General features: G+C 37.7%; 1 protein-coding gene across 4 annotated transcripts; it reads left to right on the top strand.

Moving 5' to 3' along the window:
- The first annotated feature begins 4,646 nt into the window (after window positions 1–4,646).
- Window positions 4,647–10,048, top strand: nkapd1 (NKAP domain containing 1). Of its 4 annotated transcripts, none has more exons than XM_079677305.1 (6): window positions 4,647–4,786; window positions 5,063–5,139; window positions 6,478–6,566; window positions 6,720–6,857; window positions 7,077–7,130; window positions 8,835–10,048. In XM_079677305.1, the coding sequence occupies exons 1-6, from the start codon at window positions 4,708–4,710 to the stop codon at window positions 9,271–9,273; spliced, it is 876 nt and encodes a 291-aa protein (XP_079533431.1). In that variant the 5' UTR covers window positions 4,647–4,707; the 3' UTR covers window positions 9,274–10,048. The 4 variants fall into 4 exon arrangements, with proteins under 4 accessions (XP_079533431.1, XP_079533430.1, XP_079533433.1 ...); XM_079677304.1 differs by having other exon boundaries at window positions 4,648–4,786; window positions 8,832–10,048; XM_079677307.1 differs by having other exon boundaries at window positions 4,700–4,740; window positions 8,832–10,048.
- Window positions 10,049–12,551: the final 2,503 nt, after the last annotated feature.

Here is a 12,551-nt window from a genome sequence, read left to right as displayed (position 1 = left end):
CCTTTCCTATAAGACACATTTTGCTATAAACTTACTCTACAAATTAATTAACAAATTAATGACATTACTTAGTGTAAAATTACAAATGTCCTTTATTGGTGCTTAAGTATAGCTCAACATGATGCATTCATTATTTGGAAAACAATTAAAAACAATGATGGGCCTACACTCACTTTTAAGGATAGAGAAAGTGTTATTATTAACATCATGCTGTATCAATGAGAACTTAATGACTTATTGTTGCCTAAATTAACAATGAATCTTCCTTTCAGGATTATTGGGATCACTAGTTGTTCTGCCTCCTATCATCCTCAGATGTTTATGCTATGCTTTTTTGCTCTGCTGACAAACTAATATGTCACACCTGGCAAGTAAATCAAAGATATATGCATATCCAAGTATTTGATATGGGGATTAAATAGCTTAGGAGCTCTATCCAAAACTAGAGAAAAGAGACTTAGTGTAAGTATTGTTTCCAAAGAAAATGCGGCATGAATATTTGGCAGAAGGAGATGATGACAGAGTTCTGATATCAGTTTGGCAAATTCAGAAGCTTTTCAAAAAGCCTTTCCAGGAAAATCCTTCATATAGTTCCCATTGTTTCTTTGGGCGCTCAGTTCTTTGAAGGTTTTTCCTTCAATATTAAAAAAAGACAAGGACAAACTCGGGTACAGGGAAGGCAGATGATGAAGATTTTGGAAACCAAGATGTGACTGAGGAAGTTGGGGGAAACAAAGTGTATCATGAAACAATATTCTATGCTTGCACGGATGATTTATGAGGAGTGACTTTGCTGTTCAAAGCGTGGCTGGAAAGTCATTCCACCACTGGGAGGGAAGGAAGGAAGGAGAAGAAAGTGTGTTTGCCACAGGGACAGCATGCAGTCGGCCAATTTGAAATTCAAATGAGTTGGTAAAATAGAGCAGATTGTTTGTTCTGATTGTAAATCATTATTGTGCCCGCCACGAGACAAGATTTACCCATCTTTTTATTTCAGTGACCTTCAGATATGCATGAAGCCCCACAGACTGATAAGATTTTTTCCCTAAGAATCCCATCTTTTTGGTTTTGTCAAATATCATTTAGGAAAGAAGCCCATGAGGGTAATTGTTGGGGAGATAACACTGTATAGGTGAAAGACGGATGAAAGTTTGTTTTTGCTATTATAAACCCGCTATTTTGCATATTTGTGCATTAAATAGCTGGCATAGGGAAACAAAATATAATTTGCTCTGAAAGGATCTGAAAATGATTAAGCATTCATACCTCTGCCAATGATGCACCACCTCCTACATGTGTTATCCTAATAACAGAAACTGTTTGGTAAAGTTGAAACTTAATACAAATACAACTTTTTGGTTAATTTTTTTAGGTGTGATAATAATGAGAACATTCTAAAAAAAATGGAATGCTTTATTTGAAATCCTGGTTCGATCAGAATTGAGCTACAATGCTAAATGTCATTAAAGTGTGTCAATTCACTTTTCATTCAAGTACATTCAGGTACATTAATGTACAATAACTGCAATAAAACAGTACACTAAACTACTTTTACTGCTTCAAATCTGGTTTGATCTGTGTGACTCAACAAAGACTAAAATACCTTCTTTAGTGAAGTTTAAACCAATGATCTATTTTGAGAGGAAATAACAAAAAAGCAAAATAAAGAAACATTTGTTTCCTAGATTATCAGTCGTCCATGATTTGTGTCAGAAATTCTCCACAGTGATTGGTGTCAGAACTTGAAGGAGCTACAGTAAGATTCAAACATCTTGAGGCGTGAGCAGCAGCACTTTCAAAGAAAACTCTGCCTATTATAAACACTTTATATCCAGCGGGACTGTAGCATATAGCTGACAGGTATTCATCTAAAATTAGGTTGAATAGGCATACATCAAATAAAATGAAACTTAGATTCCCACTGGGTTATATTGAAAGCACACCATTATCTTCATGGTTGGTGGTAATATGGATCACAGTGTCATACATGTAATCAAGTAGTCCACTTATTGGCTGTAACTAGGCTACCATTTAATTGGGCACCACTTACTCTTCATCACGCTCTTCATCATCTTGCATACTGCCAGGGTATTGTAACTAGACTGAAATTAATGAGTTGTTACAAAGAGATCTTCCTCTGTATGGCGTACATTACCAGAACTGGCTGATGGTGCAGCTCCTGTTTGTATCATTTTATGAAGCATACTGTGTGGCACCCTGAGGACTTTACATCAGTTGTGCAGAGTGTGGCATACTTTATATTTAACCTTGTTTATATTTGGGTAAGTACATTTACTACAGTAAAGCTTTCAGGCTGCTTATTCTTTTTATTTACTTTATATAAAATACAAACGTAATTCATTGAAAGTCCTACCCCCTGCCTAAGTCTATATGTCCTCCCTCTAGTAATTCTTTATTTTTTTAATTTATTTTGTCTTTATTATTTGTGTTTTTATTCGTTATTATTTTATTTTTGGTGTTTTTTGCTCTTTATCATGGGAAATGTATCAGGATGTGTAAGCGATACAATGATGTGACAAATGTTCCAGTTCTTGTGAGGGTGAGGGGATTATGTTTGTTTTCTCATATAAAGAGAGGTATGTGCAATTTCCTGTAATAAGAAAACCAAAACCAGGAAATGTGAAAAATTGTTGTATTGTCTGTTAAATCTGCACTCCTTCATAAAGAAATAAAAACATACAAACGGTACTTTATATTAAGTATTTACTTATACTATGCTACTACTTATTCTTACTCCACAACAATCTAGGAGTAAATATTATACTTTGTAATTTCACTGTATTTGTTTCTAACTTTAGTCAATAGTTCAGTTTAGATAAAGTACTAAAAATATCATCAGCAAATAGGTTCAGATATTATGATGTCAAATCTTTATAGGATTCCCAGGGGTGAAATCCATAAGCTATCCATCAGAATAAGCTTATTTAGGCCTAAATACAAATATCTAGGAAATCAGATACTCTAAAACATTGCTTCTTAACCCTTTCATGCATGAATTATGAAAACCTCAGTCAGGATTGACAAGTGGTATTATTGCTCTTTAGGGCATGAAAAACAAGATTTGAACTTTAGTTTTTTTTTATCTAGTTTTTTCAAATAGATGTTTATATGTCCACTCAGGTGGACCTGCGTTCAGGGTTTGAACGGAAGAGATGTACATTTTGAAAAAATGATAAATAAAGATGTGCAAACTTAAAATTACATCATAATAACATAAGTATATTGATTTAGGGCCCAAAAAGATATTGCAGATGAACTATTTTCAAGAATAACCAGGGGCAGGGGCCAATTTGAGGCCCCACGCACAGTTATTTGATGAGTGCTAGTGGAGCCTCGCAGCGACGAAACCGTGCCGCGCCACCCTAATTGCGCCAAATAAGCGCATAGGTGCGCCTCAGATGAGGCCCCCTCCGCAAGGTGTGGCCCCCTCCACAAGGTGAGGCCCCACACAGTCTGCATGATCTGCATGTAGGGAGGGACGGCCCTGGGAACAACAGCAGCAGTACCAGTATGAATTGTAGTTGAAATATAGCCAGTGATGCTTGACGCCTACTGTAGTGGACAGGTGGTATTGTGGTGACCACGTATTTAACCACTGGTTCATAATTCAAACTGGGAACTACAGTTGCGGCTATTGTTCCCGCACGGACATGTTATGTGTTACTTATATATAGTGTGTGCCCTCTTGGCTCTTTCTCTTGTCGACCCGGGCTGCGACCCGACAACATGTCCTATTCTGCTCTCTATTAAAGTACCCTTTTACATCTCCATTGAACCGCCTCCGACTCCATGTCCTCGGCACTACAGTATCATGATTTCCAGCAAACATAAAATCAATACTTTAATAATGTATGAATTATATGATTCCTTAGTTGTTACTTGATGTCACCACATTTGTTATACCTGCAGGGAGCGCTTTCCATAAAAGGATTGGCAAGATATAGATGGGTGACTTGGTCCATGTGGCTTTCTGTCGTCCATCTTGGTTTTAGAGACATGTATCATGCACTTACACTGACTTGGCACTGAGTAGCAGTGTATGGGATGATGCAATAGGGTCCTATGTAGTGGCTGATGGTGCAACTATGCAAATAAAAAACAATGAAGAAAACACCTTTTGAATAGCTGTCCACTGTAGTGACCTCTATGCATGAAAGGGTTAATGAAGCACATTAACCCGCTGCAATATAAAGTGCAGGCTACGAATTAATGCATCAATGCTTATGTACAAATCATATCCTATAAATGTTTCTGAATCAAACTATTTTGCGGAATTCATTTTGGTACTGTCAATATATTTTGAAGCTAAAACTTATGTACGAAGATCTGAGTTATTTAATCACAGATGGATTATCATACCTGTCCTCCTGAAGGTGTAGTCGTCAGCGCCACATTCTCATCACTGAGCACAACTTGAGTGATTCTGTGATGTGTCCATGGTTTTCACCTTTTTATGGCTACTAGTTGTTGGCTACTGTGATACGAATTCAAGAGGGAAAATAGACATGTAGTCCTCAAGGAGTAGGTTTGATTTGCAAATGTGAAAGATATGGCTATTTTCTGATTAAAACACACGAAAACAAACTGCTTTGTACCACACAAGGCAATTGATGTAAAGCTTTTACGTCATTGATGGACGGACCATTGGACCAATCAGAGTTCAGTCTTCCCAACGTTTGGTGACGTATGATGTGCAAAGCGGAAGTACCGGTAGATGCTGTAAGCCGTGTTTTCTTCTTCTTGAATGCTACTCGTTTTGGAAAAGGTACAGTTTGTACAAATCTACAAAATGAAGTTGAACGTGTTGTAATAGTAAGCAGTAATTAAAGCCGGCTGTTAACAAGTTACATTTTGTTTATTGAAATATACTTTTGAATCCGAATATCTAACAGTATTAGCTAGCGAGCTAGGCTAACATGTGATGTTCATGTAACAGAGTTATTATTGTTGCAGCTATGTATACATTATAGAAATGACTCTTATATTGAGTTAACAAAAGATCAGTTTAACCTGATGATGATTTACATTTGTCTCACTTCAGGTGTGATCATGTCAAGGCAGCCGCTGGGGAAGACACTGTTGAGAAATGTAATCCGCCACACAGATGCCCACAACAAGGTGCGTTTGAGTTCATGTGTTTCCGAGACACGTTGGAAATATGCCCTTTCATTAGGTGTACAAAGCTAGAACTGGTGCTGCTTTATACAACAGCCTTAGATTTGAAACATAATAACGTCATTGTGTTGCATTATTCCAATGTGTTTTGTATTTTATCTACCATCATTGCTATAAATAAGGGTAGACTAAGAAGCTAAATGAAGTGGTAGCTGATTGTAGAACAGGGATAGTCTCATTGCTTTGCCCTGAGGCTACTCCTGTTAAATGACAGGAGGTATGGGGCCAGTTAATACACACAAACTAATAACACCTCTGACGGGGGTGTGGGGGGGGGGTCTCACCTAGCACTTTTTCTTTGTGAACAAGCTCTGTTACTCTAATATGCTTTTTGATGCACTTTGACAACTTATCTACATTGAAAGTTATTTTCATGGTTAAATCAGTAAATGGTCATCTTTCACCGAACCGAGTAATATCAAGATTCAAGGCTTTTATTGTCATATGTACATAGCTACAGTGTAGTTATGACAATTAAATTCTTAGGTCAGAGGCTACTCCAACGAAACAAAACAATACAACAGATAATAGTGCAAGTAAATAAAAATAAAATTGAATATAATAGAAATTGTGCAGAATAGCCTATATATATCACTGGAGTAGACTATAAATTGGTTTAACATTGCAACTAAACTTACTTACCTACTTAACCCTGCTTTTGCTGGAGGCACTCTTACTTTATCTTTACATACCGTATATTTGATCTATTCCTCCATTTTATTTGCACCATTATGTAACTATGTTATTTATTTGTATGCAATAGTTGCTTTGTTTGAGAAGCCAGGGACTTAAGCTTTTAATTTCTACCTACTACGCTGTTGCTTCTGTCCGTAACAATAGAGCCTTTTAATAATTGAATCTTGAATCTGTACAGTTGTTTAACTGTAATAACTTATCTTCATTATTGAATAATTTGATGTTTTATTATTCAATTAATCAATTGTTTTTTATATGAATGTAAGAGAACTGTGAAAAGGATCCATACTTATCTCGTACATTCTGTCTACAGAAGAACTCTTATCCTAGAGATGAGTTGTGTTTTTGACCTGAAGCTTTTTCTGATCCAGATTACAAATATATCATTAAGCTAAGATATAGATGTATGTTACGGATATTTGATGGCAAATTCACAAAAGAAAGGCTTCACAAACTAATTTGCATTTCAGGAATTAAGTATTTTAATCCTGTATACTCTAAAGAAAGCATTTATAACATGTGTTTGTCTAAGCATTATGAGTCTGGGCAATCTGTAATGTACTTACTCTTGTTGACTTGCTGCAGATCCAGGAGGAGATGGAGATGTGGAAAAAGCGAAACTATCAGGTCCATACGTCCCACAGCACACATTTTCCTGACACAAAGAGTGAGAGGTAGGAACAGTGAATGTCCCAATTTAATTTGAGACACAGAAACCCAAGTGATACCAGAGCATCATTTGGGAGTATGTTTCATAATGGAGCCCTCAGTTTAGAGACCTGTTACTGTATGTTGCTGTCTGATTTATTGATGTAATGGTTTTTCAGGGGACAAATGCACTGTGATCGAGATCAGCCCAGAGACCTGAGTCGGGGGAGCAGAGAGCGAGGCTCGGAACATGACGAAAAGGAGGCTCGATACTGGAGCCGCAAACTGTATGAGTTTGAGGCCAAAGATTCTGACAGGTACAGCACAAGACCACATCTTCATCTAAACATGTTTTTTTTTTTTGTACTTCTTGGGAGAATTCTTGCTAAATAATGTTGATATTTCTGAAAGGTGAAAAGAAGAAAGTTGGTGTCCTTCTTTGTATTCTTGACAGTTTTAATTTCCCTACATGATAATGTAACATAGGGGAGTCGCACAAGATTGACAAAGCTTTATCTTATGTTTTCAAATGCCAGGTGGGGACATAGTGGCTTCAAGGAGCTTTATCCAGAGGAGTTTGAAAGGGACAGGTAAGCAAAAATGGAACTGCACTGCATCAAATAAGCAAGAGATTAAAAATGATTTTACAACTTTATTTCGAAGGGGCCCTCTAGAGATTTGACACTGTACTTCCATAATGTTGGTGCTTATTAAGTCATTTTATAACACCAGTCATCACCTCTTTGTTGTAATGAGGGCTTTGACAACTGAATATTTTCATTATCAATTCTGTGGAATACTTCAGAGAATATCATTTTGGTCAATGACTTAAATAATTAAAAATGTACGTCAAATCTCTTAAAGTCTAAGAGTACAGTGGGGCAAAAAAGTATTTAGTCAGCCACCAATTGTGCAAGGTCTCCCACTTAAAAAGATGAGAGAGGCCTGTAATTTTCATCCTAGGTATACCTCAACTATGAGAGACAAAATGAGAAAAAAAAATCCAGAAAATCAAATTGTCTGATTTTTAAAGAATTTATTTGAAAATGATGGTGGAAAATAAGTATTTGGTCACCTACAAACAAACAAGATTTCTGGCTCTCACAGACCTGTAACTTCTTCTTTAAGAGCCTCCTCTGTCCTCCACTTGTTAACTGTATTAATGGCACCTGTTTGAACTCGTTATCAGTATAAAAGACACCTGTCCACAACCTCAAACAGTCACACTCCAAACTCCACTATGGCCAAGACCAAAAGGCTGTCAAAGGACACCAGAAACAAAATTGTAGACCTGCACCAGGCTGGGAAGATTGAATCTGCAATAGGTAAGCAGCTTGGTGTGAAGAAATCAACTGTGGGAGCAATTATTAGAAAATGGAAAACATACAAGACCACTGATAATCTACCTCGATCTGGGGCTCCACGCAAGATCTCACCCCGTGGGGTCAAAATGATCATAAGAACGGTGAGCAAAAATCCCAGAACCACACGGGGGGACCTAGTCAATGACCTGCAGAGAGCTGGGACCAAAATAACAAAGGCTACCATCAGTAACACACTACGCCACCAGGGACTCAAATCCTGCAGTGCCAGACCTGTCCCCCTGCTTAAGCCAGCATCTGTCCAGGCCCGTCTGAAGTTTGCTAGAGAGCATTAGATGATCCAGAAGAGGATTGGGAGAATGTCATATGGTCAGATGAAACCAAAATAGAACTTTTTGGTAAAAAGTCAACTAGACGTGTTTGGAGGAGAAAGAATGCTGAGTTGCATCTAAAGAACACCATACCTAAAACCTTGAAAACCTTGTGAAGACTTACAGAAAACGTTTGACCTCTGTCTTTGCCAACAAAGGGTATATAACAAAGTATTGAGATTAACTTTTGTTATTGACCAAATACTTATTTTCCACCATAATTTGCAAATCAATTCTTTAAAAATCAGACAATGTGATTTTCTGGATTTCTTGTTCTCATTCTGTCTCTCATAGTTGAGGTGTACCTAGGATGAAAATTACAGGCCTCTCATCTTTTGAAGTGGGAGAACTTGCACAATTGGTGGCTGACTAAATACTTTTTTGCCCCACTGTAAGTCTTCTAAAGTCTTGTTTTGTCTGTGCAAAAGCCTAAGACATTGAGTCAAGTACGATCTGAAACAGAGAAAAGCAGCACATGTTAGAGGGTTAAAACAACATTTTACTTGTGGATTGCCCCTAAGAATGATGTCATACGTACTAAACCTATCTAGCCTCATTTGTTTTATATTCAATTTGTCTTTTTCTTTTGTGAAAAAAGCAGTGACACAAAAAAGACTGGGCGCCACAAACTGAAAAAGACCAAGTCTGACACAGAAGAAAGCTTATCCAGACGATCCAAAAAATCCTCTCGAAAGAAGAAGAAAAAAAAGAAGAAGAAGGACGAGGCGGAAAAGCGTAAGAAAGCAGAGTGCTCGAGCAGCGACAGCAGCAGTGATGACAGCAATGCCCCCAAAGACAAGCAGCGGAGGAAAAGGACTAAAAGTCGACATAAAAACAAGAAAACTGCGAAGACCAGAGGGAGAGAAGAGGACAGCAGCTCAGGCGAGAGTAATGATGAAAAGGAAAGACGAACTCACAGGCGTAAAAAGCGAAAGCAAGACTCCCACAAAGACTCAGACTCGGGGCCAAACTCAAAAAGGAGCAGGAAGAACTCGAAAGCAGCAGGCGCAGAGAGTTCAGATAATACTTCTCTAGACTGAGATTCAAAGACTTGGACAGAAACAGTCGCTCAGGTAACCACCAAAGAAAGTACTGCGCAATTCTCTGGCTCTCCTCAAATTCACAGAGGGCGTCTCTCTGCAGGCCCTCTCTGTGTTGTACTTTGTGAGACATCAACAAACCTGTGCTGAAGGCTCTCTGCGGGCGCTCTGTGTGGCAGTACCTCATCCATGAAGGGGGGATGGGGTGTCCTGCACCTGCCTCATCAGGGGTTCTGTGGGCTGCAGGCTCATTGACTGATCATTGACTCGGCTGTCAGCCTCCCAGGAAGACTTTCTGTCCTCAATTGGCCGGTGTTTTTTAAACCACATTTATTTAAGAAATGTTTTCAAACTTTACTGGCCAATTATTTAAAATGTGCATTTTTTTGAACATTTACTTTTTTGTATGCCAACAATTGAAAAATAAACATCTATTTTACTGTTTAAAAAATATTTTTGGTTATTTAAAAATTGTGAAATATAAATGCTTTGTCTTGAGATTTCGTTATTATAATTTGTCTTACTGTAAACAAATCACATTTATAAAAAAAAAAAAACTATCCGTCACTTTATCGACCAACAAGTGTAGGCAAATCTTTATATACATGGTTCCCACATGTAACACATCAAAATCCTGTCAGTTTGTGGATTTAAAGTGGTATAAATCAAGCTTCTGAAAGCAGACATAAATACATGATTCATTAAAAGTGCTTGAACTCATTTATTGCTAGGACAGAAATTGTTATTTTGGTCTTTTCTTTTTCTTTTTTTTTCACTCGTCTGCCATCACTGTAACCCAGAAGTGAGAAGCCTTCACGCATTCAAACTCTCTCACTTTTTAATTGTTGTCTGCTAGCTCATGTTAAGCCTGATTGTTCTCATAAGAATTTACAGTGTGGTAACAGTAATTAGCCTTGATATGTGTCTCAAACTACGCTGTGTCGATTACTTTAGGTAATTGAGCCTGGAAAAGTCCTTGAATTTTATGTTCAAGCTGGTGAAGGCGGGAGCCCTGTTTATAGTTTAGGAACTGCACAAAGAGAAAGGAGAAGGGTATTGTTAACACGAATAACCCTGGGGATAGCTCTGTAACCATTAGAGATACATTTAAAAAAAATGTATTTCATTCCTATATTCTGTCATATAGATGATTAGTTTCCACCATCTGTTGGGTAAACATTCACTTGTGCTCTGAGCTAAATGCAGCAGTGCAAATGGAGTGGAAGTCAAATCTAGACAAAAATAAATGTCCGCTCTGAATACTTTTTGTTTACTTGTCAGGCTGTTAGTAAAGAAAACCACAGAGGGCGGTTTCCTCTCCGAAGACCATCACGGATCAAAGAACTTGGAGTAACAAACTTTTTTATGATGCAGGAGGAACACCTTAAAAATCTGCCATTCATGATCATCATCAAAGTGAATACATTTAGTAATTCAGCTTGATGCTAAAGAGCTGTAAGGCCTTGTGGCACTCTGGATAAATGTAATGCCTGAGAAAAATATTCAGTCACACCAGCAGAAGCCCTGAAAATGAAAGACAACAGCACTATTTAACAACATGTTCTGTGCCGCTGGTCACTTTCTCTGCACCACACTTGTCAAACTACATTTGTATTTAACTTTCTTTTTTCGATAAAGTCGAAATAAGCCTGGTACCAAGTCCTGGGCCATCTGGGTATTTTTAGATAATATAATGCTGTAGGAAGTGGTGGAACACCATTTGAAAACTGTATGCTTACTCGAGAAGCCCGGAGCACTTTACCGAGTCAGTGTCAATAGGCTAAGTGTTCTCTCTAAGCAGCAGAGAGTGGGATATGTTGAGCTTGGCTGCAAACCCGGAAACTTGGAAAGCAAAAAAAGCATAAGAAATGTGGCTGGTCAAATCTGTGTTGACTGAGCTTTCTTAAACACATTGTAAAGGTTAATACGATTTTGGCAAGAGGGCAAAATCCCAAATTGAGTGCTTTATTGCTGAAAATCTATTCATAAAATATTTCTTTCTAGAAAGAAAACAACCATTAAATAGATGTTTTTCTTGTTGCATTATATTAAATATGTATTTTGCACTTCATACCAAAGCTTTTCAAAAAGCCATTTCTCAATACACCTATTCACAATAAAATAATTTCGTAGTGAAAGCAGTAGAGGATTGAAAAACCTTATGGTATGGCTGTAGACTGCTGACTTTTGCTAAGAAATAAATACAGATTCAATTGTGGTATTTCATAATTGTATCTTGCTACACAATAAATAATAAAATATGTCTGCAATTCATACTGTAGCGTTCAAAAAGTAATTCTTCAATACAGGGTGTGAATCGTTGCTGATGTCTATCACTGCAAGTCTCCTCAAATGGTTGAGATGGCAATAGGTTTAGATAAATGCTATCACAATTTGTCCAAATTTACAATTTCACTAAATTTCTACATTTGGAGAATTTCTCACAACAACTTTGTAGTGTGTTGATTTAGTACATTTTCAGGAAAGACACACCATTTGCAGGGAAGTAAGACCTGAAATGATATGTATGATAAAGCACAAGCATGTTCAGATTAGACTTTTTAAATACACTTTACTACAGTATGCATTAAACATAAGCTTCTCTTGCAGTCACTCAGAACTGCTGATAAGACACAACGTGCTCTGCTGTTCCTCCAATGTTCGCTAGTGTGGCTGCCCCGGCCAATTCTGAAGACTGGGAGAAGTCTCAGCCTTCTCCTGTCTAAGCACATTTTGTGTTCAACAATGGTTACAAATAGGCAGGGAAAAACACAGCTGCTGTGAGAAATGGGAAGGAGCTCACTTCCTGCAAACCTTCAGGACTTAATGAGGAGAAGGGAAGCTGTTGGAAAATGTGTGAACCGCAAATTGACAGCCAAGATTAACACTCTTAAGGTAGGTCTAGCTGTAAAAACAAGGTTTTGTGCTAAAATTGGATGGTTTTTGGCTGAACATTGGTTAAGAATGATGAATAAAACGGACCTGAGGACCTTGTTCTCAGCCTCAATCTATCACTGAGGATGCAAAGAGGAGATTTGAGAGGATTGAAAACCTCTAGTGTGACTTATCTCTGTGCTCCAGGTTTTATCTCTATGCTGTCCACACAGCTCAGTTTCATCTAAGCCCGTTAAGTAGCTGTAATCAGAGGGAAGCTGGCAGCAAACACATATCTTTCATCCCCCCTATTTCTGTTTCCCTCTGTCATGCGTTTCCCTAACATATTATTATATCGTCTGTGCTGTATGCAGTATTCAAACCAATAAAGCTTTTGTATTACA

Source organism: Notothenia rossii (genome assembly GCF_949606895.1).
Source record: "Notothenia rossii genome assembly, chromosome: 4".
Lineage (NCBI taxonomy): Eukaryota > Metazoa > Chordata > Actinopteri > Perciformes > Nototheniidae > Notothenia > Notothenia rossii.
The sequence above is the reverse complement of the archived record's forward strand: the minus strand, read 5'-3'. Positions and strand labels throughout refer to the sequence as shown.